This window comes from Dendropsophus ebraccatus, chromosome 6 (genome assembly GCF_027789765.1).
Source record: "Dendropsophus ebraccatus isolate aDenEbr1 chromosome 6, aDenEbr1.pat, whole genome shotgun sequence".
NCBI lineage: Eukaryota > Metazoa > Chordata > Amphibia > Anura > Hylidae > Dendropsophus > Dendropsophus ebraccatus.
This window is the reverse complement of record NC_091459.1, coordinates 92,330,938-92,356,623: the sequence shown is the minus strand read 5'-3', so window position 1 is coordinate 92,356,623 and position 25,686 is coordinate 92,330,938. Positions and strand designations below refer to the sequence as shown.

At 38.8% G+C, this 25,686-nt stretch overlaps 1 protein-coding gene across 1 annotated transcript in view; it reads left to right on the top strand.

Annotated features, from left to right (window-relative positions):
- CLSTN2 (calsyntenin 2) overlaps positions 1-25,686 on the top strand; it is a 390,590-nt gene that overhangs the window by 231,328 nt on the left and 133,576 nt on the right. Inside the window, exon 7 of the mRNA XM_069974229.1 lies at positions 9,242-9,391. Coding sequence (XP_069830330.1) covers positions 9,242-9,391 — 150 coding nt within the window. The remainder of the gene's footprint in view (positions 1-9,241; positions 9,392-25,686) is intronic.

The window sequence follows — 25,686 nt, the reverse complement described above, 5'->3', positions numbered from 1 at the left end:
TAAGCTCCCTTGGCTATGGGCTAAATCCTCCCACAGGTGAAGCAAAAAGTCTGCCAAACAGCCCTAGAAACATATGAACAAATCAAAGAGCTCATCTCTCCATGCGGCCTATGTCTGAAGACTAGAAACCCTTACACGATCTCTAATTAAAAAAAAAACATTGGCTAAATTAAACTAGCCCATATTACATATTATTTGCCAGTTTTTCATACTTTAGTTTTTAATCTCGATTGTAACCTTTTTCTGCTGATGCTTTCTGCCAAAATGTGATTATTATGCATGCTAGTTAATGAGTTTGGCTCTAGCACACCTTTTTACACATCAGTGTACCAATCCAACCTTTCTCTTAAGGTTGGCAATATGTATTGTGATTTTCCAGCCAGCTCTGGCAGTCTGGCCAAACATTAGTCTATATAGGAGGAAGTATCATTTTAAGCCATGATCAGAACAAAATGTGGAATTTCTGTAACATCATTTCTTTAGTTGGGAATGGGATACAGTCCAATGACGGATGTCTTAAGAAAGCCCTTAAAACATGTGCCTTCATGTAGCCACCTTAAATCTTTGTTCACACCTAGTAAAATAAACCCAAAATAAGGGCATAATTTTGAATGGACATAAAAGCAGGTTTAAAAAAAACCTTACACGATAGTAAATAATTAGCATGTTCATTATTTTCATGGTAGTAATTAGAGATGAGCGAAGCAAATCCAGTACGCTTTAATTTTGTATAGCAAATTATGTGTGATTCGTTAACAAATTTTCTAAACATGGTGACCACAATGGTGGATGCACATGCTTACTTATAATACTGTCACTTGGTGGAAGCAAGGCATTATCCCAGTGTGTGGGAGAAATGGTCAACTGGAGTACCAGTGTGTGGGTGCTGTGAAGCCTGTGCCCAGTGAAACCAGTCATTTGGGGAAGTTAGCCCAGTGTTTCTGCTCAGTGGAGTTCCTGCTTACTAGATAGTCACTTCATGTATATCTTTACTGTACTGTACTGTAAAAGACACGTGATAAAAATGTTACAAAACAAATCCACATCGAAGCCCTTCCAACCTCTGTTCAAGAAAGTATTCAAACCCTTTTCCCTGCCCCATTCCCAGTGACCCCGCCCATTAGGTTACATCTGTGGCCTGTCCCATCTATTGAGGCACCAGTAGTGACACTATCCCCATATAAATAATTTGTCTCCCTCTAAAAAAAAAGTACATACCCTATCATGAACCATCCCTATAGCCTTATACCACTGTGAAAACCATGAGAGCTGTAAAAACCTCACGCAATAAGTACCCTTTTGTGAACCATTTTGCAACATCTAACTACAATGGTGATATTGTAAAAACCCCAAGAACATTTATCAGCCCGTCACCATGCGTGTCCGTAAAAACAGGACATAAATAATACTATTCCTTGGCACAAGTGCCAGTGAATAAAAACCCCACAGCTATGGTAGCAAGAAGGTAAATGTCCTCTTTGAGAAACATTGTCATGGGGATTTGTGATTTGTGTGGGATTTGTGACTGGTTAATACTGTTTGTGGGGAATAGATTGCATGGCGCACTTTGTTGAGGCATTGAGCTGTTATCATATTATTGGAGGTGTAAAGGGGGAACATTATTTGATATTTTTAAAAAATCTAAATACTTATAGTGGGCAAATATTTTTATGGAAACTTTTTTTTGGAGAGACACAGGCATGTGTCCTGTAGCTGACTGCTGGCTGATGTTTCAGTCCACAGGCACAGGGGTGGTGAACTCCAGTCCTATCTAGACTTGGTTCAATTTGATAAAAGTCAGCCTCTTCATACTGGCGCAAGACAGCCTAGTTCTCCTGGGTTTTCCATTGTTCTTTGAACAAAACACGCTCTCAGATGACACATTGCTTGCTGGGAAGGACAGCAGGTAAAGAGTGAACTGCAGCCGTTGTTGGTTACGGGCAAGATGTGGCGTGGGGTCCTAGTTCTCTATAGCGGATTAAAATAGGTCTGTTTCCGGTGGTAGCTCGGGGCCCTGAGCTCCTGGGGGGCCCATGGCCACCCAAAAAAGACTTCTACTGTTAGTAGTATGTTGTTTCCTGGCTACAGTTCTGATAGGATTTACAAAAAAACACTGCTTTTATGCTGCTATTTTGCTCAAATTATCATGACATTATCTGTAATGTACCATGAACACCACACTAGTGCCATATTTAGAGTGGGGGGGGGGGCAGGCTTGGTCAAAAGCACAGGGCCTATGGTAATGTTAATCCATCCCTGCTGGTTCTTCTAGGCAATTGGGGTAGTGACATTTCATATGTTGATGCATAGAAGTAGTGCCTGGGTTTTAACCCAAATCCTTACCCACTTTATGGTCACAGATGCTGCAGATAGCATTATGGTCTTTGCTGCCATCGACACAGAAAAATAGCCACACTACTGATCGTAGTAGGACAGTTCATTGTAGCAGGCACACTGCTGGACTGTTCTTGAGTCCAGTTGCTGCCTCTGGGTACCTGTCGAGTGCATGTGCCTTCCTGAGCAAGTGTCCCTTCCATTTTTGCCTCTAGACAGATGAGCTGTGTATGGGACCTGACACTTGCTCAGTTGAACAAATACATCTTCATCCCCTGATGATGATGACATATAGGGACTGAGATTCTAGGTGGGGTTTGCTGCATCATCATTATAGTCTGGGAAAAAGTTTTCCTCTCCTAGGGCTTTCCTTCCAGTGGCATGCAGTACAATCCCTACTTTTGTCAAAGGCTGTCCCTCATTTGCTCTCCTGACTGCTTTGTGGCCTAGAAACCCCTGGAGTCTATATGCTGTCTTCCAATTACTGAGCTGACATTTCTCCAAAAGATCTTCAGAATACAGTGGCTGACACTCTGGGGGAGTGCTAGGCTTGAAAGAAGTTCTCTTGCTGATGGTCCTCCAAAGCTTATTCGAGGCACAGACATGACAGGAGATGGGGCAAAGTAAATATCCTGCACTTGGCCCAGATTGCTGTTGGCACTGCTTCATGAGGACCCTTCTGATGATTGCTGGCATCGGTATTGACTACTGACTGTGTGCACCTTACATGATTTCCATTGCACAATAGCAGCCTTGCTCGTATTCACCTGACCATTGGGTGCGACCTTCGTCCAAACCTGTAAGGATTACCATGTCTGCCGCTGCCACTGGCCTTACCCTGAAAGAGGCCAGACGTCTTTGGACGCTTCAACATCCTTGCAGAGGATAATTCACCCTGGATAACTGTTTTATTTTTATTGAACTTAGACTGACACTTATATTGTTACCACTTAAACTAACAAGGGATTTAAAGGGTGCCACACAAAGGGAAGTGAAAAGGTGCTGAAAGGGGAATTGGATTGCGTTAAATGGTTTATTAGAAAGGGATAGAGTGTATTATGTTATGATGACAGGATGAGGTGCTGGAAGAAAACAATGATCTGTCTAAATACTGGCCCCAAATTAAACTTGGAGGCCAAAGTGGTGTGACCTTCATTCTCCGTTGCTGTCGCTGTGCCAAAAGACCGGATCAATGTTAATTCATTAAGCAGGGGATACTCCTAACAGTATTCATTTAAAGTTAAATTATTATTATTTTTTTAATTAATAAATTAATTATTAAATTAATTGAAATTGAAATTAAATATTGATGTCACTTAAGCTAACAGGGGATACAAAGGGTGCTACACAAGGGGAGGTGAAAGAGTACTTGAAGGGGGATTGGAACGTGTTAAATTATTATATGAACCACGATTATACAAAATATGATCCACGAATGTCCATGGCTGCCCAGGGTAAAAATTTACATTTTAAAAAATTTGGCTTTTTCTAATTCAACAGTAGCTGTTAAACAAAACATTATTCAGTGATAATGCTACTATTCGAGCTACAAGGATTTGGCTATTTTATTTAGATCCATTTGCATGAGATTTGTGAATATTCGTGAATCCGACCAAATATTCTCAAATCTTGTAAAATAAATTTTTGGTTGATTAGCTCATCTCTCGTAGTGATCAATTACGGCTGTTATTCCATACAGTATATATTCTATATACTGTATGTCATTTGACAGGTTCACTTTACGTTTAATGTCCATTCTGACATTTTTTTAAGGTCTGAATTGGTTTATTTGCTAGTTATCTAAAAAGAAACCCATTTGTGTTATGTTCTGTTTTGGTCTTTTGAACATCTATTAGGTTCCTGGTTAGCTACTGTTTCAGTAAAGCTGTATCCTCAATGTTTTTCAAAGTCAAAGGGTTTGTCCAGGGGATACAATAAAAAAAAGATCATATAACTTACTGATATTCCACTTTCGTCTTAACAGTGCTTAATTCCCTAATGATCCTCATTTTGTGGTCCTCATTTCAACAGAGAAAATAACTATCGGGCCAATCCCTGTTAAACAGACACCATTGTATTTTTATCAGCAGAGGAGTATGAGTTGAGTACAGCTTATTTATCTAATAAAGTTATATAGATTTGTAATATAACGCTATTAAAAGAGTACACTCACTGTGCAATATGCTTTCCCCTGGCAAAAATATGAGCTGACATTGTGCTCTCCGCTGCCACTGCCATATATACCGCATGGCTGTCAGCTCACTCGTCAGTTATTGAGTTTTGTCTTGGATTTAAAGTAGTCATTGGCTGAAAAGGCTTGTGCCTCTCCCTGCACTGGACAACCCAATTTCACATTTTTCGACGTATCTGTGCCATGGATGGCACAAATGCGATGTAAACCTTTCCTAAGTCCCAAGCCATCTACATGGCAGTCATTTAAGTAGCACAATGAACAAAGTTTTTCCTCTTTAAGAGGAGAGCTATTTGCATATTGTTCATGGTGTTATGATGATAAAATATGTGTCTGACAAATCCTGAGTAAAGTTTCCCACAAGGCTTATGCTCTCAAGACCTCAAACATGTAAAGTATATTGAAAAGATATTTGCTGAAAAGATAAGACAACAATGCCGATAGTCAGGCGACATTTTCAGAGTAAATTTGCATAAAGTAAGTATACTCTGTCATAGGATAGATAGAGGCCATATTTTCAGCCTAAGAAGCTAAATATCTCATAATGCTAAATGTCAATTTCTCTGTCGGAGAAATATTCTTTATTTTAATCCTCCTTCCTGTAAAGAAAGCTTTTGCATAAGAAATATTGACATCAAATGCTAATATCCGTTGGTTCCTAATGTCAATCAATGAGGAATGATCAGTCTCCATCTCATTGCACAGGATGCTTCTATTAGCAGCAGCATGATTGAAATCTTTGAATATGCTTCATTCTAACTTTTACTCTTTGATTGGAAAGTAGCTGAGCAGTCACAGATCTGGCGTATGAGAAAGATTTCTCTTTGTAATGTGCTATATTGTAAGCCATTCAAATTGAGCAATTTATCTAAGCAGAACACTGTCTGTGCGCTGAATAAATCCAGTATTGTTACTAAAACTGGCTGCTCAGATCTTTCACTTCTAAGAGGTTATTAGAGATGGTAAATGATTAGAATATCTAATTGCTGTTGTGGGTAATTCAATAAGTGCATATTATCTTCAGTAATTAGGAGAAATATATATTATTGTACATGGAAATTTGTCAGACAATTGAAAAATTCTATAGTTACAACTAAGTTATTGCACAAGTTGGAATAAATGTCTTTCTAATCCTCAGGCTCTATACGTTATACATCAGTGGTTATGGATGCACAGTTTGCCACTAGAGGCAAAAGGTTTCAACTTACATGACCATGCCCACTATCCTAGAATCTGAATTTATTTTCTTGATGTGTGGGGATGTGATAGAAGTGAGAATTTAAATGCATTTTAGGAATATATTATACAAAATAATCTGGAAAAACAAACGAACACTGGGGTAGTTAAAAGTATCAGATACAATACAATATAAAAATTTTAGGGGGGGTGGGGTGGGGGAATATATATATATATATATATATATATATATATATATATATATATATTAGCATTCCTATATACCCAACATTCTATGTGTCTAAGACCTGATTTGCTAAATTTAAAGTATTTGTCTTATCAGAGACATTGGTGTAATATTGTTAGGACAGGCCACAAAGTAATGACTGGCTGTGGTTCCACCATATTTGATTCTCATCAGTTTTCAAAGGAAAGTAGTAGAGATGCTAAGAATGTCAATGCCGCTTTATCCCTGGTGGCTCCACTTGCCTATTACCAAGTGGCCACATGGACACGAAAGAGTTAATGTATTGTTCCTTGCATGACAGTTTTGTGAGCAAACCTTATTTGCTGAAAAGTTTGAGTATTTTGTGCTGTTCTTTCCACCAGTTATATAACTTGGCAAGGCTTAGATGTTGTGGACATGGCCTCCCATGGTGCCACACATTTACTACCATTCTCAATAAAAAAAACTAATCTGAATTAGGCAAAAATCTATTGATTTCAGAGAGACAACCACAGACAAGTAAATATATAGGAGGGAAAGATAGTTAGTCCCTAGGCCCCCTAAAATCAACTTAACTTAACATGCATATTATAAAAAAAAATAGTTTGATAAATTATTTTATTAAAAAAATCCTATTAGCTGTGTATACACCAGGTTCTGATTTTAGGAATTCACAGCCAATTTGTAACTTTTATGTAACACACTAAAAGCTTGAAAGTTTCATTTACCAGGTTGTTTTACAAGCAATATGCTTAGACAAATGTGATAAAGAGTAATAATACGTAAAAAGGATACTTACGTTTAATACGTAAAAATGATGCTATAACTACAAAAATTACTACCATACAAATATAAATTAGCTGAAACATTAGAAGTATTGACAAGGTACTGCAGTATTGGCCGGTCTCATACGCAGTCTGAATATAGCCTTAGGCAGCAAACCAACCGACAGTTCTCAAAGCTTATTTGTTGGAAACTGGAAAGTTGGTAAATTCAGGGATCTGAGCAACTTTTAAAATGGTCAAATTCTGATGGCTATAACACTAGATCAGAGCATCTCCAAAATGGCAAGTCTTTTGGGGTATTCTGAGTATACCGTTATAGGATTATGAAAAGTTGTTCACAGAAGGACAATAAAATGATAATATGGTCATGGGTGCTTAAGAGTCACTGATGCATGTGGGGAGTGAAAGCTCGCCCATCTAACTAAATCCTATAGAGCAGTGCTTCTCAAACTTTTTTTACTGGAGCCTCACCCAACAAAATTGATGCCTGGGCCTCACCAGACTGACCAAGGGGAAGCTGGGGACTTGCCATCTGTGGTAGAAGTCCATGCAAATATAAAACCTGTAGCTCAGTCTATCCTCCATTTTGTCTACTAATCTCATTAAATAAGTACAAAAAATGAGTCAATAATGTTCCTAAAGCAGAGATTGTTGCACTCAGGGAAAGGACTGTGCAGCTTATGGTCACTTTTGTGAGAACTGCCTCCTAAGTTACGCCTCATCAGCAACTAGGAAGCGCCTCACAGTTTGAGAAGCATTGCTATAAAGGAGTTAATATAAGACATTTCCTTAGTTGAGGATGTGTGGACAAAACTCTCAAGGGGAGATTCCTGCCAGTCAGTGTTCTTAATATGAAAGTAAGAATTACAGTATATTACATGTAGGGTGCAGACAAGTGGTCTTACCAGGCATATGAAAGACTATGTTGATGTCAATGCTTATTGCTACGAACTTGATCATAATAAAAAACAAAAATATAACAATTCAGTTCTGATATTATATGGAAAGTGAGAAAAAAATCCCTTTCACCCTCAGGGGACAAAGCCATTTTTTATTTTTGTGATTTAATTTTTTCCTCTTTGTGTATATAAGGATAAAGCGTGTGCATTTTTCCACCTAGAGACCCAGATGTGCCCTTATGGCCCTTGCGCCACTAATTTTACTTTACAGTGGCAGATGTAATTTTTGCCTAAAATATGCTGTGAAACCAGAAAAATATATGTGTGTTGTTTTTACGCCTTTCACCCCTGGGGCTGTGTGAGGTGTCATTTTTTTTTGTGCCATGATGTGTACTTTCTATCGGTACCTTGATTGCGCAAATTCAGCTTTTTATTATAATTTTTTTATAATTTTTGATGCGACCAAAAATGCGCAATTTTGCCGTTTGGAATTTTTTTACGCAATTACCGTGCAAGATCAGAAATGTGATAATTTAATAGTTCAGGTGATTATGCACGTGGCGATACCAAATATGTTTATTTATTTTTATAACAAATACATTTTTTACACACATGCAAGAAGTCCCCCTGGGACTTTTTTACTACACTGATCTCTAATAGAGATCTATGCAGTATAGATATACTGCATAGATCAATGAGATCTGTGCTCTATTGCTTTCAGCTGCTGCAGCCGACAGCGATAGAGGGATGAGACAAACAGCACAGACCCCGGCCGGGTGAGGATACAGGGATCACCCCTCTGCGATTGCGTTTTTGTCGGGGGGGTGATCCGCCCACTAGACCACCAGGGAAGGCGGACATCAAGTATTTAGATGCAGCTGTCAACTTTGACAGCTGCATCTGAATACTTAATTAGTGGGCACGGCGATCAGACCGTGCCCGCTAATAGCCCCGGTCCAGGGCTGCATATAGCACCTGGGATCGTGGCCGCGGGACCCCCTTCTGATTTCCTCTAGTGGCACCAGGATGTTCAGTAACATCCTGGTACAGCTAGGAGTTAATATAACAGTAATAATTAAAACAATTGTAGTAAATTGGGCTGATGGAGATTTTAAACTGTTGTTTCATTAAGACATTTTCCTTCATATGATCTAAAAGGGCAAACAGATGCCATATAGGGGGTTCTGCACCCCTCATTAGTCAGAGAGGAGAGCTGCTAAGTGTCAATGTCTTTCACTTTGGAGGTCCTGATCAATAAAATAATACATTATTATATACATTATTATATACGTATAGGCAATACTCAAGAGTATTTTTGCCCTGCAGTGGACTGATCCGCTGATCATCGGGTGATTCAATAGCTACAAACTGGTTACTTTATCCTACTTTTTATCCTACTTCCTGACACACACACACACACGTGCACGCACACACACACACACACACACACACACACATATATATATATATATATATATATATATCAGTTTTGGTATGTATGCACGCATAAAAGTGATGACAAAAGTGGATAATACTAGACAAGCTATAATATAGTATGAGAACATTTTTAAAACTGGTGAACTGTTGAGTTAAGTTTAAGTGATGACTGTCTGATCTTTTTATCTTCAAGGTAACATCAGGAATACAGAGAAACTAAGCTATGATAAGCAGCACCAGTATGAGATTAAAGTCACCGCGTACGACTGTGGACAGAAGCACGCAGCTCAAGAGGTCACAGTAAAAGTAGATGTGAAGCCGGTGTGTAAACCAGGTTGGCAAGGTAAGAAACCTTCAACACCTTTACATCAAACTGTGTAGTAAAGTTCTGGTTCTTTACTGCCATTTAATGTTGTTTTTCCAAGTCTGAAATGCGTTTGAGATTGCTCTTTCTTGAAACCCCAGGCTTTCCTGTTCCTACAGGCAGATAAGTGCTGATGTTGGTCTATGACCTTATAACTAGTGTTGACTCATGCTGGTCTCAAGCCTTTCTTTATATTGGCACAATGCTAAAAAACCAAGAAATATCCTCTAATGAGAATGTGAGATGGAAAGATCGGGAAAGTAAATACAGTTCAGTGTATAAAAATGAGAACTTAATGCATGTAGCTGAAGAAAAAGAGATACTGTATCTTGAAGATATGCATCACTTGATGATCAAAGGGCTCTACTGTACCCTCTTATTTTTCCTTTCTTCAAGCCATTCCTATTCAGGAGCGGTGCAAGAAGGGTTACCAAGTGCTGTCATGCTGGAAGAGCATGCCCCCTATTCCTGCATGAGTATGGGTATGGTCTCCTTAAACAACATAGAAGCAGAGAGAGTACTTGGAGCGACAAAGACACAGCATGGCGGAATGATTGCTGAGTTCATTCTATGTATTTTATCATGAAAAAGATGCATTAAAGAAGACTTTTGCTACTTTCACGTATAAAACATGTTTCATATTTGGTACTTTAAGAAATGTTAAACAGCACTTTTGAAAATTTTTGATGGTAAAAAGAAAAAAAAACTCTTTAGATGTGTATTTGGACCATCTTGGTTGTCGGCATAGCGAGAAGTGCTTAGCTGTGCCTTGCTCTCCTTGCTCATTCTATTGATGAGTCAGACTCTCAACTGATAAAAACTTTTAACATATCTCTACAAAATGTCAAAAGTTTTTTTTTTTTTAAGCAAAAAGTTCTTTAAATGCCCAGTGAAGTATTACCCTACACATAGCCCATTGAAGACATAGATTAGTTAGTTGCTGATTCATCGTCGAGTAGTTGCCCATCTCATATCTTCAGTGGTCCTTTGAAATAAGAAAGCTTAAAATTTAATTGATTGCAATGGCCAATTTCTTCAGTTCTGCTATGGACAATTCCAGGTTTGTTGATTGCTATGGGCAATTACTCCAGTTTTGCTTTATTATAATTCTCCAGGGGTCATATTGTTTTTTATTTTTTTTTAACTCTCATTTTATTATAATGTTTATAGTTAAGGATTATAATAATGCAACCCTAACATGGGGAAACTTGTAATACATAAAATAATGGGTCAAACAATGATTCAACTGAGGTCTATAAGAGCTGATAAACAATTGTAACCAAAAGAGGCGGCCGGGGGGGGGGGGGGTGTGTAAGAGGTAGAAAGAGGGTGAGGATAGCAGTGTGTAGTGCTTTAGTAATGGTCTAAGGTTTAAGACTTAAACTCATCAATTTCAACATACTGGAGCCAGCAGAACCAGGTATGGACAGAATTGTCATTGCAGTCATAGAGTTGGGCAGTCAGATCTTCTATACAATAGATGTCTTCAACCTTACTCAACCAGAGAGACATGGAAATACGGGAGTTCTGGAAACCTCCACTATGCTGGTATACATTGCACATTCACCATGTGATGAACAACTGAGCATTGGTATGTCTTTAGAGGAATGTCAGATATATGTGGGAGGAAAAAGGCTAGTGTAAAAGGAAGATAATAGTCTGTGAAGGATGAATCAATCCTTCAGACCTCCTTCCAAAACCATGAGAGTTTTGGACAGGTCCAGAAAGTGTGGAAAAGGGTACCCTCTTCACGTCAGCCTCTCAAGGAGGTGAAGGAAACTTCAAAGGAAGTGAGTGGGCGGTTGAAGAGGGAGGGCAATGGTAAGGAGGAGAAGCTTTAAGGAAAAGGCAAAGTGGCATCACTAATGTCCATTTTGTAAAAATTATTTGACCTTATTTGCAGTATCCCATTCCACGAACACCTGGTCCCAACAGCCTATGTTAATAGAATGTATATCATAACAGTGTATTTCAAATTTCTGTTGCATTTGTACCTAGATTTGTACCTATAACTAGGGTGATATAATGGAAAGAGGTTAGTGGATCAATTGATTACAATTCCCGTCTACACGTTTGTTTGCAGTAACTAGTCTATATGTATTATGTATTGCCTAAAGGGATATACGAGTTATTAAAATTGATAGCTCATCCTGCAGTTTTTGGAGCCAAACCAGAAGTGGATCCAACAAGAAGAAGATATAAAAGACCTTCCTTTATGCAGTATTTTCAAGTCCCTGGGAATACCCTTTTGGTTTTGGTTAAAAAAAAGCCATCACTGTTTTGCTTTTGCCAAGATCAAAATGGAAGGATTATGAAAGTAAATGGACATACAAATATAACAAGGATCAATTTAAAGCTCGGTTTGATTGACAAGCAAATATAGAAGAGTTGGCATATTTATTTGGCATAACATATTATGATATTATTATAATTGAACATTGAACATCAGATTAACCTAGTGAGTTGTAGTCACAAGAGGGGCAGATAGCAAATTCAGCTCTGCTTCATTTGTATTGCAAGCTTCTTCCAACCAGCTGTGCGACTAACACTTTTTATAAGCAAGGGAAGCGAAATGTGACAAATAGTTACAGAAAAAAAAACCTTTTACTTATCCTATGAGTACTTTTAATGTCTGTATTTACAACAATGTCTCTGCATTAGTACCTTGACCATTCAGTACCGATCCCCTCTGTAAATTACATCCTAAGAAGATAATATGTGCGTAGCGAATTTTCATTTTACGGCCAAAAGAATCAACTTAACTGGCTCATCAGTTTCAATTTGAGTTTTCCATATATCAGTGAGTCACAAAGACTTAACTGGAGTCTGAGCCAAGATAAGCAACGCTATTGCAAAGAACGCATGATCTGGAAACAAGATGCTTAGGGAAAGAGAATGAGGTTTGCAACAGTGAAAAACCATCTCCTTTGCTGTTGTTAAAAATTAAGTCATTGTTGGCGGCTCCCATAACTCAATAGAACCAGATGCAGAACTTCTAAAGAAAAGTGATATAGTTACAGCCAAGAGTTCTTCATTCTATGTCCCATGTCATTATTATAAGCATTAGTTCTATTTTGAATTAAAAAGTAGGTCCTGGCCTAATAAATGTAATAAATCCCTGATAATACATGGTATGTGGATGTCCAGATAAAGATAGAAATGATGGTTAAGTAATGGTGATGCCAGGACACAATAGAAATAATGGTCTGTTAAGTTGTTGCCTAATGCAGATAAATCTGATTAAGGCTATGTTCACACTACGTATTTGACTGGCCGTTCCATGACTCCGGCCGGGTCACGGAACTGCAGGTCTCAGCCCGGATCATCACGGCCGGTACTTAAGTACCGGACGGATTATCTTTCCTCTGTAGAGCTCTGATGCGGGCGCATCAGCGCGCGCCCGCATCAGAGCTTCCCATAGCACAGAGTGAAGCAAGCGTCCGGAGCCGCTCGCTTCACTGTGTGAACTGACAGGTCCTTCTGCGGGCGGAATTCATTGAATTCCATCCGCAAATAATGGACCTGTCAGTTGTTTGCAGCGCCATATGGGAACGGGCCGGAGCGCACACGATGTGTGTACGCTCCGGCCGGGATCCCATAGCAAATAATGCTATGTTCCACTCCGCAAATCTACGGCTGTAGTTCTGCGGCGAGAACTACGGCCGTAGATTTACGTAGTGTGAACGTAGCCTTATACTGTAGTCTGAGATGAGAACTGCCAAGACTGCTTCTAGGCTCCATTCACCTTCTCTACTGTAAGTTCTGTACCAGATTTAGCTTTGACAGGCCGGTTGCTATGGATAGTCTTACTAAAAACCACAGTAATTTCAGTAACATTATTAGACAGTGTTAGTGTAGTATCCAGCACATCTCAGGATGCTTAAAGTAAATCTATCGTCTTGAATTCACGTTTCAAACTGCTGACATTGTCTGTCTGTGCTTCCTTAATGTAGAAAAATGCTTCAACTCCCCTTTAAGGGGCTTTCCCAAGTCTCTCAAGTGTTGAAGGGTAAAATGCCTTCTCACTCCTCCTCCTAACCTTTATCGTTCCTTGATTCACAGTCAGCTTTCAGTTCGGAGCCCTGCTTTCAAATCTCATATGCACTATGAATATATATTGTTGGAAGGGGCTAGTTTTTTGAGGCAGGGCTTAGTGCTGAAAGTTGACTGTCAATCAAGCAGAGATAGGGGTGGAATGGGAGGTCATGAGATGTTACAATTCCCAACACTGTATGGTTTTGGAAGAGCTTTGACATTTTGCACTGGAGAATTAAAGCATCTTTTTAGATGAAAGGTACCATGTGTTTCTTTTACCCAATAGTTATCTAACAAGGTTAATAGTTTGAAATGTAAATTCTGGCAGAGAAATTCAAGTCTTTTGCTGAATTTAAGGGAGGAAGGTTTGTTAGGATTTGAGCCACTCAGTTTAAGCCATTTATCAAAGGGTGTGAAATATTCACTGAAATACTGCCCACAGCAGCCAATCACAGCTCAGCTTTCAGCACTGGTAAAATGAAACAGAAGCTCTGATTGGTTGCTGTGGGCAGTTTACACCAATGTATATATTACACCCTTTGATAAATCTGGGCCTAAGGGTATGTGCACACTGAGCAATTCTTGCAGAATTCCGTGGTAAAAAGCATGCGGAATCCGCGTGAAATTCCGCCCATTTAAGTGCAACATCGCTCCATTCCATAGAGCAAAATGGGATTTTCATCTGTCTGTGCACACAATGGAATTTCCCTGCGGAATTTTCCGCAGTGGATCCTCGTGAGGAATTGACATGTCATGTCTTTGGGCAGATTGTGCTGGCGGAATTCCATAGAAATCTATGGGAGTAAATTTTTCGTGAGGAATTCCCATACAATTGTGCGTCAATTCCGCATGCGCTATGAAATGTGCGGAATTCCACGCGGAATCTGTCAGCGGAAAATACGTGCAGAATTCTGCGAGAATTCCTCAGTGTGCACATACCCTCAGAGTCTAAAAAAGGAGGGGTCTACAAAACAAACAGGAATTTATTTTAATTGTGTGCAATAAGATGTGACTAGAATCGGAACATAGAGAGGATCATAAAGAGGTTATCTCACAATTTAAAGTTATTCCTCATCCATAACATTGCATCCACAAGCTTTGTATATGTTAAAAATTTATATACTAGATGTGTAAAATTTTGGTAGGTTTCTCTTAAAGACAACCTTTTCTTAAATGCAAAATACCAGTCACAGGTTTTACCTCTTGCTGTATTTACCATTGGTTCACATGAACTTTTATACCATGTAATGCATCTACACCTGATGCTGTAACAAGGCATATAGACAAGGGCTGCCCCTTTTGAATCAATGCTCAAGAAAGTAAGTAAAAATAAAGAGCAAGAAAATCTCAGTGTTTTCTCAGCACAGATAAAAATATTGTAAGTGGCTATGTTGATTGTAGTTTGAGATATGTTTTGCACTTTTTGAAGCCTTTCAGTTGCTTTTCCTGCTGAGAGTGAATCAGTTCCTTTCTACAGCAGGGAGAGAGATGGCGCTTAATCCTGGCATGTATGACCCGATCATATTAAAAGCTCCTTTGATAGCTCCTTTCTTTGGCACAGTCCTTCACTAGGGATTTCTAATGTTTTATTTGCAAGCCTTCTTTTCTTGTATCTTGGCTTTTTAAGTAAGATGGAGCTGTCTGTATAAACAGTAACACTTTTCTGTACTTTGTGTAATTATGTATTTTCAGTAAATTGCTGCCTTTTTCACAATACTCCTAGAAAGACCTTTTGGAAATGACAGCTCTTTATGCTCAGATATGTAGAACAGTCTTTTGTATTTTTGTGTCTCGTTGCAGTGTGACAACATATCAGCTGTGTCTTTGAGTATTACATCCCTAGGATAGAGCCCCAAGAATCTCATTCCACTTTGTAAAAATACATTTTAGCGATTTGGCACATGCGGTACAACTAATAATGGAGCATGAGGTGGATTAGATGGACCATGTGGTCTTTTTCTATTGCAAGTCGTCTGTGTTTCTATGAATACAAATCTGACTTCACATAAATACAGAGTTCGAAATTCATTAGGTCAGATATTTTTGGCTTCATTTTCAGTTTTTGCGAGTGAATAGTAACAGACCATCTGCCTACCGAAGTGAAATACATAACTAAGGACATGTAAATGCATACAATATGAGCTACTGACTATGCATCTTAGACACCTCTCTAGTACTGTTCTGTCTGCCCTTGGATTTAATTGTCCGGTAGTTGTCAGTGGCTGTCAAGGAAGAATTGAACAGAAAAAGAACATTGAAGACAGGGAACAAGAAAATTTAAGATGCTGTAAATAGTTTGCCATATACAAATGTGTGTTTCTGAGAGAACATGATAGCAAATATATGTTAAGTCACAAAAACAGAAAGGTACTTTTTTTTTATTCCTTTTATAGTCATTAAAGTTTTATTTACTAATAATTTAATTTTGCTCTAATATGTTAACAGTTGTGTTTCTGACATAGTATGCAGAGTTTCAGTTGCCCCAAAAGTTTTGGTTACCTAAATAGGGTCATTCAGAAAATTTTCCAATATCTTCTGGTGGACATATCTCGTTTATACAATTTTTTTCATTAAATTCTCCTTTAAACTAGTACATGTTTTTTCTTGGCAAAAAGTAGATCACCATTGTAGAGATAGGGCAGACAAACAACATATAAGGACAAAGAGGGGCACTAATATAGTGTAGCATGGACAATATCAGTGGGAAAATTACTTGAAAGTGGAACAGACTAACCTGGTGGTGTTGTGCAAACCTTAGGCACAACACTAGTAGGCATTTATTTAAATCAGTGCACTGCCTTGCTTCTGGATCTCGTCTCCCGACACCCGTCCTGATGCCAAAGCACTGAAATGCAGTTTGAAATTGACTATTGGACCATATGTACAGCCTCGGCGAAGGACACCCAAAAGAACCCAAGGACCTCAGAAGTACCAGTAGAGATGTGTCCTTTCTCTTCTTCTCTGTAAACCCAAAAATCTCAGATGTGGCAGCAGAGAGCACAGTGTCAGACTGGAAAGAATACACAATTTCCTGTGCAGGACATATAGCAGCTGATTGGTACTGGAAGGCTTAAGATTTATAAATAATTGATAAATCGGTATAACTTTCTGACACCATTTGACAGTAAAATAGTTCATTATACAGTATCAGTAACGTTACTCACTGCGCTTACTGACAGCAGCTCCCTGTGTACCTCATAGAGCTAAAATCGGACTCCCCTCCTGTGGTAAGTCTGTCCATAAGATGGCCGACATGGAGGATCATGTGACCATGCCCGGTCCCCAGTGTCTACCACTGATCCTGTATATTTCTATTGAGGACATTGGTAACATACTTCTTCATATCGACTGTCTTATGGACAGACTCACCACAGAGCAGGGCAGCACAGCCTGGAGGAGGGGAGTTTGATTTTAGCTCTATGAGGTACACAGGGAGCTGCTGTCAGTAAGTGCAGTGAGTACACTTACTAATACTGTACACTGACCTATTTTACTATAAAGAGGCCAACCCCTTTAAATGTTTAACTAAAAAAGAGGTAAGGTTAGACACACCAGTAAGAGAAGTGGATAGAGCAGTGATGGGCTAACTTCTAACTACACAAATTATCAAATTATATAGTTGATGCAAATGCAACTAGGGGGTATCTGAACATGAGTTTATAAAGCTTAACTAAAGTAGAACCCAATAGCTGCTGTATAAGGAAAGGTTCACAGACAGTAAAATTAAAGTGAAATTCAGCTGTAAAATAAGGAGACAATGCAACAATTTTCTTAACTAATAATGTGCCACATTTAATTCTGTGCATTCATTGTAAAAACAATGTTATTACAATGTGCTGACAGATATTTTTCCATACGCTTTAAGGCTATGTTCACACAGCGTATGAGTCCGGCCGCATTTCATACGCCGCCGTACATGTGCGGCTGAAACTATGGGCGTGGGAAAAATAGACATGCGGCCAGATGCGTACGAACAGCAAACATACGCCCGTAGTACAGTTATGCTTCCCTAGCTTGTTTCGTAGCAATCTGAAACAGGTCATTTACTCGGAAATCTTCGCCCAGCCCCTTAAAACACACAGAACCTTTTGGATCGAAAAATCAAGTTCAATTTGGCTGAAATAAGTACTTTGTACGGGACCGCATGGAAATCCACGGCCATGAGTTTCAACATTTCCGTCCTCAAACAATGGTCGTGTTCATTTTTCACGGCGCCGTATACGATCCGGTCGTAAGCTCATACGTAGTGTGCATTGTGCGCCCGTATATCGTATACTTTCAAGAGAGTGCATCAACCTCAAAACTACGTGCGTATATTCGCGGTTCGCACTACGGCCGGAAACATACGCAGTGTGAACATAGCCTAATGTTGCACATTAGATGAGGGAAACGGTTGTGTTTTTTCCTTATTTTACCATCATATTTTGCCTTTCTTATTTTGTGACTGCATTTTATTTTAACTAGCCTAAATTTAAAATATGCAGTGTGTGACTGTTTACTGACTATTGTTGGTTATATAGTACATGATAATATTTCATGATTTCTTTACACAATAGACTTTCTATTGACCGGACAAAACTGGACAGGTATTTAAAATGTAATTCAGGATTCAGACCTCAGAGATGTTGGACATTGGAGAAAAGACACCAATGAAAGATGGCTTATGTAGTTTCTTTAGGTTAGCAATGTCAAGTAACAGGCTTCTTCTTTGCCAGTTTTTATCAACTGCAACTCCTAAATTGTAAGGACATGGGACAAGGCTGTAGAATCACAAAAATAAAACATTGAATTTATATCACAGGAACAATTTGTTTTTTACCTAAACAAATTTGAGTTTTCTCCATACACGAGTGCTACGTCTATCAGGTTCAGATTAAGTTATAGGGACGTGTCTGGAGAAAGGAATCTTATAGGATGAATACATTTAGAACCTTTGCTGGCAAGAAACTGGTTCATTGCATTCTGTTTTGATGTATGAGCGGGAGCATGTATGCTGTAAAGAGCATGCAATTTATCTTATACCTGAACTTATAATCACATTCAGTTGCCTGTACATGATTCTCAACTAGAATGCACTTGAACTGGCTCTTCACTGAAATAGAAGTGCAGAATCACATATATACTTTTGACATATCTAATGTGAGCTTGCTTGTCCATCTATTACATCAGGTGTTTTAGTGCGGTTACACATTATTCGCAAAGACATTGAATTTAGAAGGGTTTAAGCATTTGATCTCCTAGTCAACCAAGTGCAGCTGTTCTTCCATATGAACAGTTAAATTCCCAGTTGACACTTGGAGATAGGATAAACCAGAATATCATTTAAACACTTTCTGCTGCCTAGCAAGTCTTTAAATAACAATTTGCAATAATTGCTTGATGTAATAGGTAATGTTAAAAAGATATATCAGATGACAGAGACATCACAATAAACAAAACTATTCTAGGGCCTGTAGAATATTGGAGTTTCTTTTTTTGCAAATTAGAGGCCAAACTGGTAGATTTTTGCATGCTAGGAAACCTTTTTACTGAGACATCACACTGGTTAGTTGACTAAAATACAAATCTAGATAGTATACCATATAACAACATCATTTTACAATTGTATATGAATATGAAAAAGCTAAATGGCTTTGAATTTACACTGTACAACTTTGCATTCGTCCTAAGTTAAAACCAGAATTATAGGTGCATTATAGCTGCTTGTAGATTGCAATCCCTTTAAATGGTACCTATCATTTGGCGACCATGGCAGGATTCTGTGAAAAAAATCCTGCAGGTGCCGAGCCGTGGTACGTAACTCCTGGAAGTGCCATAGACTGCATTGTAACACACTTACAATGCAGTCTATGGTGCTTCTGGGAGTTCCGTGCCACGGCTTGTGTCAGAAGAAAACCACCCACCTGCAGCTTTTTTTTTTATTTTTTGGAGAATCCTGCTATGGTCACTAAGTGAGAGGTATTTTTTGAGGGCAGGGCCTTAGTTCTTCTGTGCCAGACTGGTACTCAGTAAGTTTAAATTTATAATACTCTCTGTTTCATGTTGTTCAAATAATAATAATAATAATAATAATAATAATAATAATAATAATTAACATAAACCACTAATTTACAGTTAATAGACACAACACTAATAGCTTAGCAGAGGTAAAATAATTGATAGGGTTAACTATTAGGTAAACTAGGTAGCATATGGGACATGTGCTGGCATTTAAGCAGAAAGGAATGTTGGGAAATTTCAGTTTTGAATTCTGCAGAAATGTGAATTTTGTTAAACATAGAGCATACCCCTTACTGGGACATGTCAAAAAGTGTGTTTGATGGGGGTCCACCACCAATCAAGAGAATGAGCACAGTGGAACGCTGCACTTCTCTACTATCAATCATCTCCATTTAGGCAGCCCAATAGACTAATAATGGAGCTGCCATCGACTGAACCACACGCTTCCCCTAACTCATTCTCCTGATCCTAATGTGACCCCAGATAATCAAAGCTTTTGACAAGAAAAAAGTCTATTTTATGACCATGCCCATTTAAGAAATTCAATTTCTGTGCAAGGTTCTACTTTTTTTTTTACTGTAGCTAGTTCTAAATGCTTTATGCGTAGAACAAGTTCTATAAATATTGCTTTCTTTTTATGAACTGGTGATAATATGGCTGGATCGGTTATAGCTGGAACTGTTTAATAATAGGGCAGTGAAGTGTGGTGTTATGTTGAGCACAGTTTATGCCATTGTTTCAGGGCACAATGTAAGTAGTTGAGTGTAACCCTGTGTATAATAAATTGTATTTAGAAGCTATTTGTCTATTTCTTGGAGACATTTTTCTAAATGAGACCCTTCATGTAAGTAGTGACTTGGCATTTGACTTCATATTCTACCATAACATTTTTAAATTAGTTTTGATTACAGTATAAAATAGAAAGAAACAACCTTAGGGAAACTCATCAACCTTCAGAAATTACAAGAGAGAGAAAAAATACAAAATGAAATATATACACCCTATGGCTGATGGGTGACTCAATAAATGAGCTCTAATAAGATTAGCCAGTCTGTCACTGGGGAGAACACAAACTAATTTCACCTCCCACGCTCAGTCGACATCTGAGCAAGACGTTGACATTAAGCAATTAGCAAATGTAATATAAAATAACTGGGATTTGCTTTTAAAATAGCTGTACAGATCATTTACCCTACAGATAGTAAAGGCTGTATTACAAAATTCAGTGTGGAAAAGGAGTGCAGGAGGGGTGGGCTGGTGTTGTTAGCCCTGCAGGCTTGTGGTAGTAGAGCAAGGAACCTGATGGTAATCATCTTGCTAGAAGCAATTGCCCAGCAAGAAATGCACCGTCTGTTTTCAATTGTGTAGTCAATGAAGGCTTTACTTACGTAAGAGGCATATACGCCTGGTCAGGTTTGGCTTAGACAAAATACTTTAGCTTTGGATCCTACACCTCAGCTTGCGACATGTCCAGTCTCTGGACCCTTGCAACTAGGCCTGTATACACAGTCAGTGCTTTTTGCTTTAGAACCTAGTGACTGTGCAACCTGATGGCCTTTTGGCTGATCACTATCGATCAGGTTAAGCACACCCCACTACATGATCTCAAATGGCCTGCCTAACTCTTTTTTTTTTTTGCATCAGAAGCTTTCTGACCACCTGTTGTCTTGGTGGGAACCACGTGGAATCTCTTTCAACACATTCCGTTTTTATTAAATTTTTCAAAAGAACAAGATTAATAGTGTTAAAAACATGTATGGGCAAGTAAAAAGGGTGTGAGAGGGAGCTTAAATAAGGGAAGGAGACAGTACAAAGCAGTGCTTCTTAAACAGTGAGGCAGACCTCACCAGTGAGGCGCCCCCTAGTTGTTGTTGAGGCCCAGCTGGGGAGCCAGTTTTCACAAAAGTAACTATGATCTGCACAGTCCTCCATAATCTCCATTTTAGCAACATTATTAATTTATTTTGTACTTGCTTTATTAGTATCTAAAGCTTGGGAGATGGGTGAAAGGTAGTCCTAGCATTATTTTCAGCATTTAAATGGACTTTCAACACAGATGGTGAGGCCCAGGCATCCTCTTGGTCAGTCTGGTGAGGCCCAGGCATTGCCTTGGTCTGTTGGGTGAAGCTCCAGTAGAAATAGTTTGAGAAACACTGGTATAAAGATACAAAATGAATAAAGTCAGTATGTCAGAGATAAAATAATTTCCTGACACAGCAAGAAAAACAACAACATAAAAAATGTTGAAAATATTTAGATAATCATTTAATTTAAGTCATCCTGTCTGTCCCAGGTCCAGGTCTACAAATATCCTCATACTGTATAAATTGGGCATGGCCTAAACAGTTACACATATCCACAGAAAAGGGGGAGGTCTTGTTAAGAGATAGGTGAAAGAAAGAAGTAGACCGTCTGGTTTAAATCTTAAGTATTTGTTCCCCATCATGGAAACAAAGTGCTTTTTAATCATCCATGGCAACAATAAGAATTTTAAGTAGCATCCAAAACATCCACGTTTTTTGCAGTCTACTATGAACTCCTCCATTCTGTAGAGAGAAGATACCTCTGCAAGCCAGTCCTGACTCCTAGGAGTCACATAGTGAACCCTGCGTCCGTAAAGACCATCCGGCTGGTACTTAAGTACCTGCCGGGATGATCCAGGCAAATACCAGCCGTTCCATGACACGGCCGGGTCACGGAACAGCCGGTCTCTTCCAGTGTGGGAGCATAGCCTAATAAATCATTAGTGAACCGAGTGTACACCTTACATAATCAGTGGTCGCACTCCACTCCTACTGTGTTATACAAGTTTGTTTTTATTAATGAACTGAGCATGGGCCTTACATAATCAGTGGTCGCACTCCACTCCTACTGTGTTCTAAAAATTAATTTTCATTAGTAATGGGTCACTCTACATCTACATTGGTGCCACTTAATAGGGATACAAAGGGTGCCACTGCCACACAAGGGGAGGTGAAAGGGTACTTGAAGGGGCATTGGAAATGGTTTATTAGAACGTTTATATATTTTATGTTGCTGTTCCTCCAAGGTCCACTGCTGTCCATGGCTGTAATTGAATGACTGACTAGCTGATTGACATTTTTTTTTATTGACATTTTTTTTTATTGTGATTTTCCAATTTTTGTGTTAACACATTCATTATTCTGTAGTAGTTACAGTATTATAGCTACTATAGTTTGGCCGTTTTATTGAAATTCATGAGAATTCCCCCCTCTGTGCCAGTCACTTCACTGGATACCCATTATATCCAGAATTCACTTCAAGCTCCTTAACCTCACCCATAAAGCTCTCCACAACTCTGCCCCTCCATGCATCTCCTCCCTTATCTCCACCTATCATCCTTCCCGTGCTCTGCGCTCTGCTAATGATCTAACCATAACATCTTTCATAATCACAACCTCTCATTCCCGCCACCAAGACTTCTCTCATGCTGCGCCAGTTCTCTGGAACGCCTTACCCAAAGTCCTCAGACTCATACCCAATACACTAACAGTTTCAAGCGCGTCCTGAAGACTCATCTCATTGTTTATAACGTTCCCTAAACTTGTTCTCCCTTCTGTTGTTTCCCTCGCTCTATATGGCTATGTTCACACAACATCAAAAATAGAGAAAAAGCGGCCGATTTTCATATTTAAAATAACATCTGTTTTTTTGCAGCAATTTAACTGACTGCAAAGGCAATGCATTGAAGTCAATGGGAAGACGGACGTCCAATGCACACAGTGTATTAAATAACGTCCAATCAGTAATCCCAAACTAAAATAATGTGCAAACACCAGTCATTGCACTAAGGGGAGGCAGTCTCCCAGAGGAAAAGAAAAAAAAAACAAAGTCAGAAATTTAGAAATTACATTTCTCGATTTTCAAAGAAAAAAAAATAAAATGAATGAATAAATAAACATAATAGATATAACTATATGTGAAAATGTTCCAAACTACTTAAATATAAAATTATTTATCTCACACAGTGAACACCATTTTGGTCCTGCTATAGCTGTGGGAGGAAGGGGATACATTGTGTAAACAACTTGGAGCCCTTGGTACTTTTAATCCACCACTGATATAAAGTAAATGTTTGTTTTTTATTTATCTTCGCACATGTAATGGGGTCATGACAGAAATTGCCATTAGTAAATTGAGTCTGCAGTGAGTCTGCTGTAAACATGCATATTAACAAATATGCAAATAACAGCAACATCACTATAGTAAGACAGAAGATGAAGTGCATGATTTAAAGCATTTTCACTTCTGGCAGGGGATGAAGTGGCACACATAATTGAAAGAATACAGTAGTTCATGATAAACCACATCTTCATAATATAGATTGTTATGTGTCAAAACCTTTCAAGATATGAGGGTGGCTATAGTAGATTCAGTACTTAAAGGGGAACTCCGGATAAGAAAGACTTGTTTTCTATTAAAAGTACATTAAACGTTAAATATATGTGTCTATACAATGTAATACCGTATCTGTACGGTTCTGCCACACTGGTAGCTGATAGAAATCCAGGAAGTAAAGAAAAATGGCCCCTGTGCAAATCCACATTGTCTCCTGCTCCTTCTGCTATCCCCCCTTAGGAGACAAATCTTCCATGCCTCTGTCTCACATTGTGTGTGTTTGCTGAGATCAGGCTGATGATGCAGACAGGGGGCAGGGTGTGATGTCACAGGAGGCTTGGCTTGATCCCCCAATCCCCTGAGTGATTCACCATCTCTGACTAGCCAGAAGCAGGTGTTGCACTGATTTCTCTATTTGTGCAGAAGTGTGTAGTGAAATTAGGGCTGTGTTCACACATGTTGGAGTGTCATTGCAGTACTGCAGCGTATTCACAAAAATGATGCAGTAACACAAGTAAATGATGCTAAACGGCAGAGAGGATCAGAGCCTTATTGTGGGGCTCAACTTTAAAGATAAAAGATGCTTGATCATAATATGTGCGTGGAAATGAAAAGAAAAAAAAATCAAAAAGTTCTTTACTTTATTCCAATATCAGCGTTACAAGTAGAGAGTACAGCCTGCTGTGTGGTGTTACAGGTAGAGAATACAGCACTGTGTGGTGTTACAGCTAGAGAATACAGCGTGCTGTGTGGTGTTACAGGTAGAGAATACAGCACTGTGTGGTGTTACAGGTAGAGAATATAGCGTGCTGTGTGGTGTTACAGGTAGAGAATACAGTGTGCTGTGTGGTGTTACAGGTAGAGAATACAGCGTGCTGTGTGGTGTTACAGGTAGAGAATACAGCGTGCTGTGTGGTGTTACAGGTAGAGAATACAGCGTGCTGTGTGGTGTTACAGGTAGAGAATACAGCGTGCCTTGTGGTGTTACAGGTAGAGAATACAGTGTGCTGTGTGGTGTTACAGGTAGAGAATACAGCATGCTGTGTGGTGTTACAGGTAGAGAATACAGTGTGCTGTGTGGTGTTACAGGTAGAGAATACAGCGTGCTGTGTGGTGTTATAGGTAGAGAATACAGCGTGCTGTGTGGTGTTATAGGTAGAGAATACAGCATGCTGTGTGGGTGGGTGGGACCACAATGAAATCAAATTACTGCAAATAATTTAGTAACACAAAGAAACTGCAAGGTGTGATTACAGCCTAGATGTTATGCAACAGCTTTGGGCGGGGAATAAGCGGGGTGGAGGACTGTGATGAACAGCTGAGGGAAAGCATTGCATTCTGGAACCTGTAGTACTGTGTACAACTGATAAACCAGGAAGTGCAAATACACAAAACAGAACAAAACCCCCCAAAACAAATGGATTTTTGGTAGTTTAAAAACTGGAATAGATAGGTTAGTAATGCTTTATGCTTCTGCAGAAGTTTCATTTTTTGTAACCTCTACCTGAAGTTCCCCTTTAAGTATTTTTAAAAAAAATTTAACTTATGGTAATTGAATCATTTATTCATGTACTTACTATATTTAAGGACAATCCAAAAGGATTTATTGTCGTCTAAATTACAGGGGTATCAGTTTTACCTTTTTGTGGATCAATACACGGGTTTACACTGTGTTTTTACAGTTTGTTTAACATATCCTTTTTAAATGGTCACTTTTAACGTATGCAAAAACCATGGTGAACCACATTTTTTTTGTATGCTAAAAAAACTCATACAAACGGATTGCACACAATTGCATCTCTTTTTAATTATTTATTTTTTTCATAAAATGTCTACATTAAACGGGGGTTCAATTCTGCTATCCTTGTGTCAGTACCAGA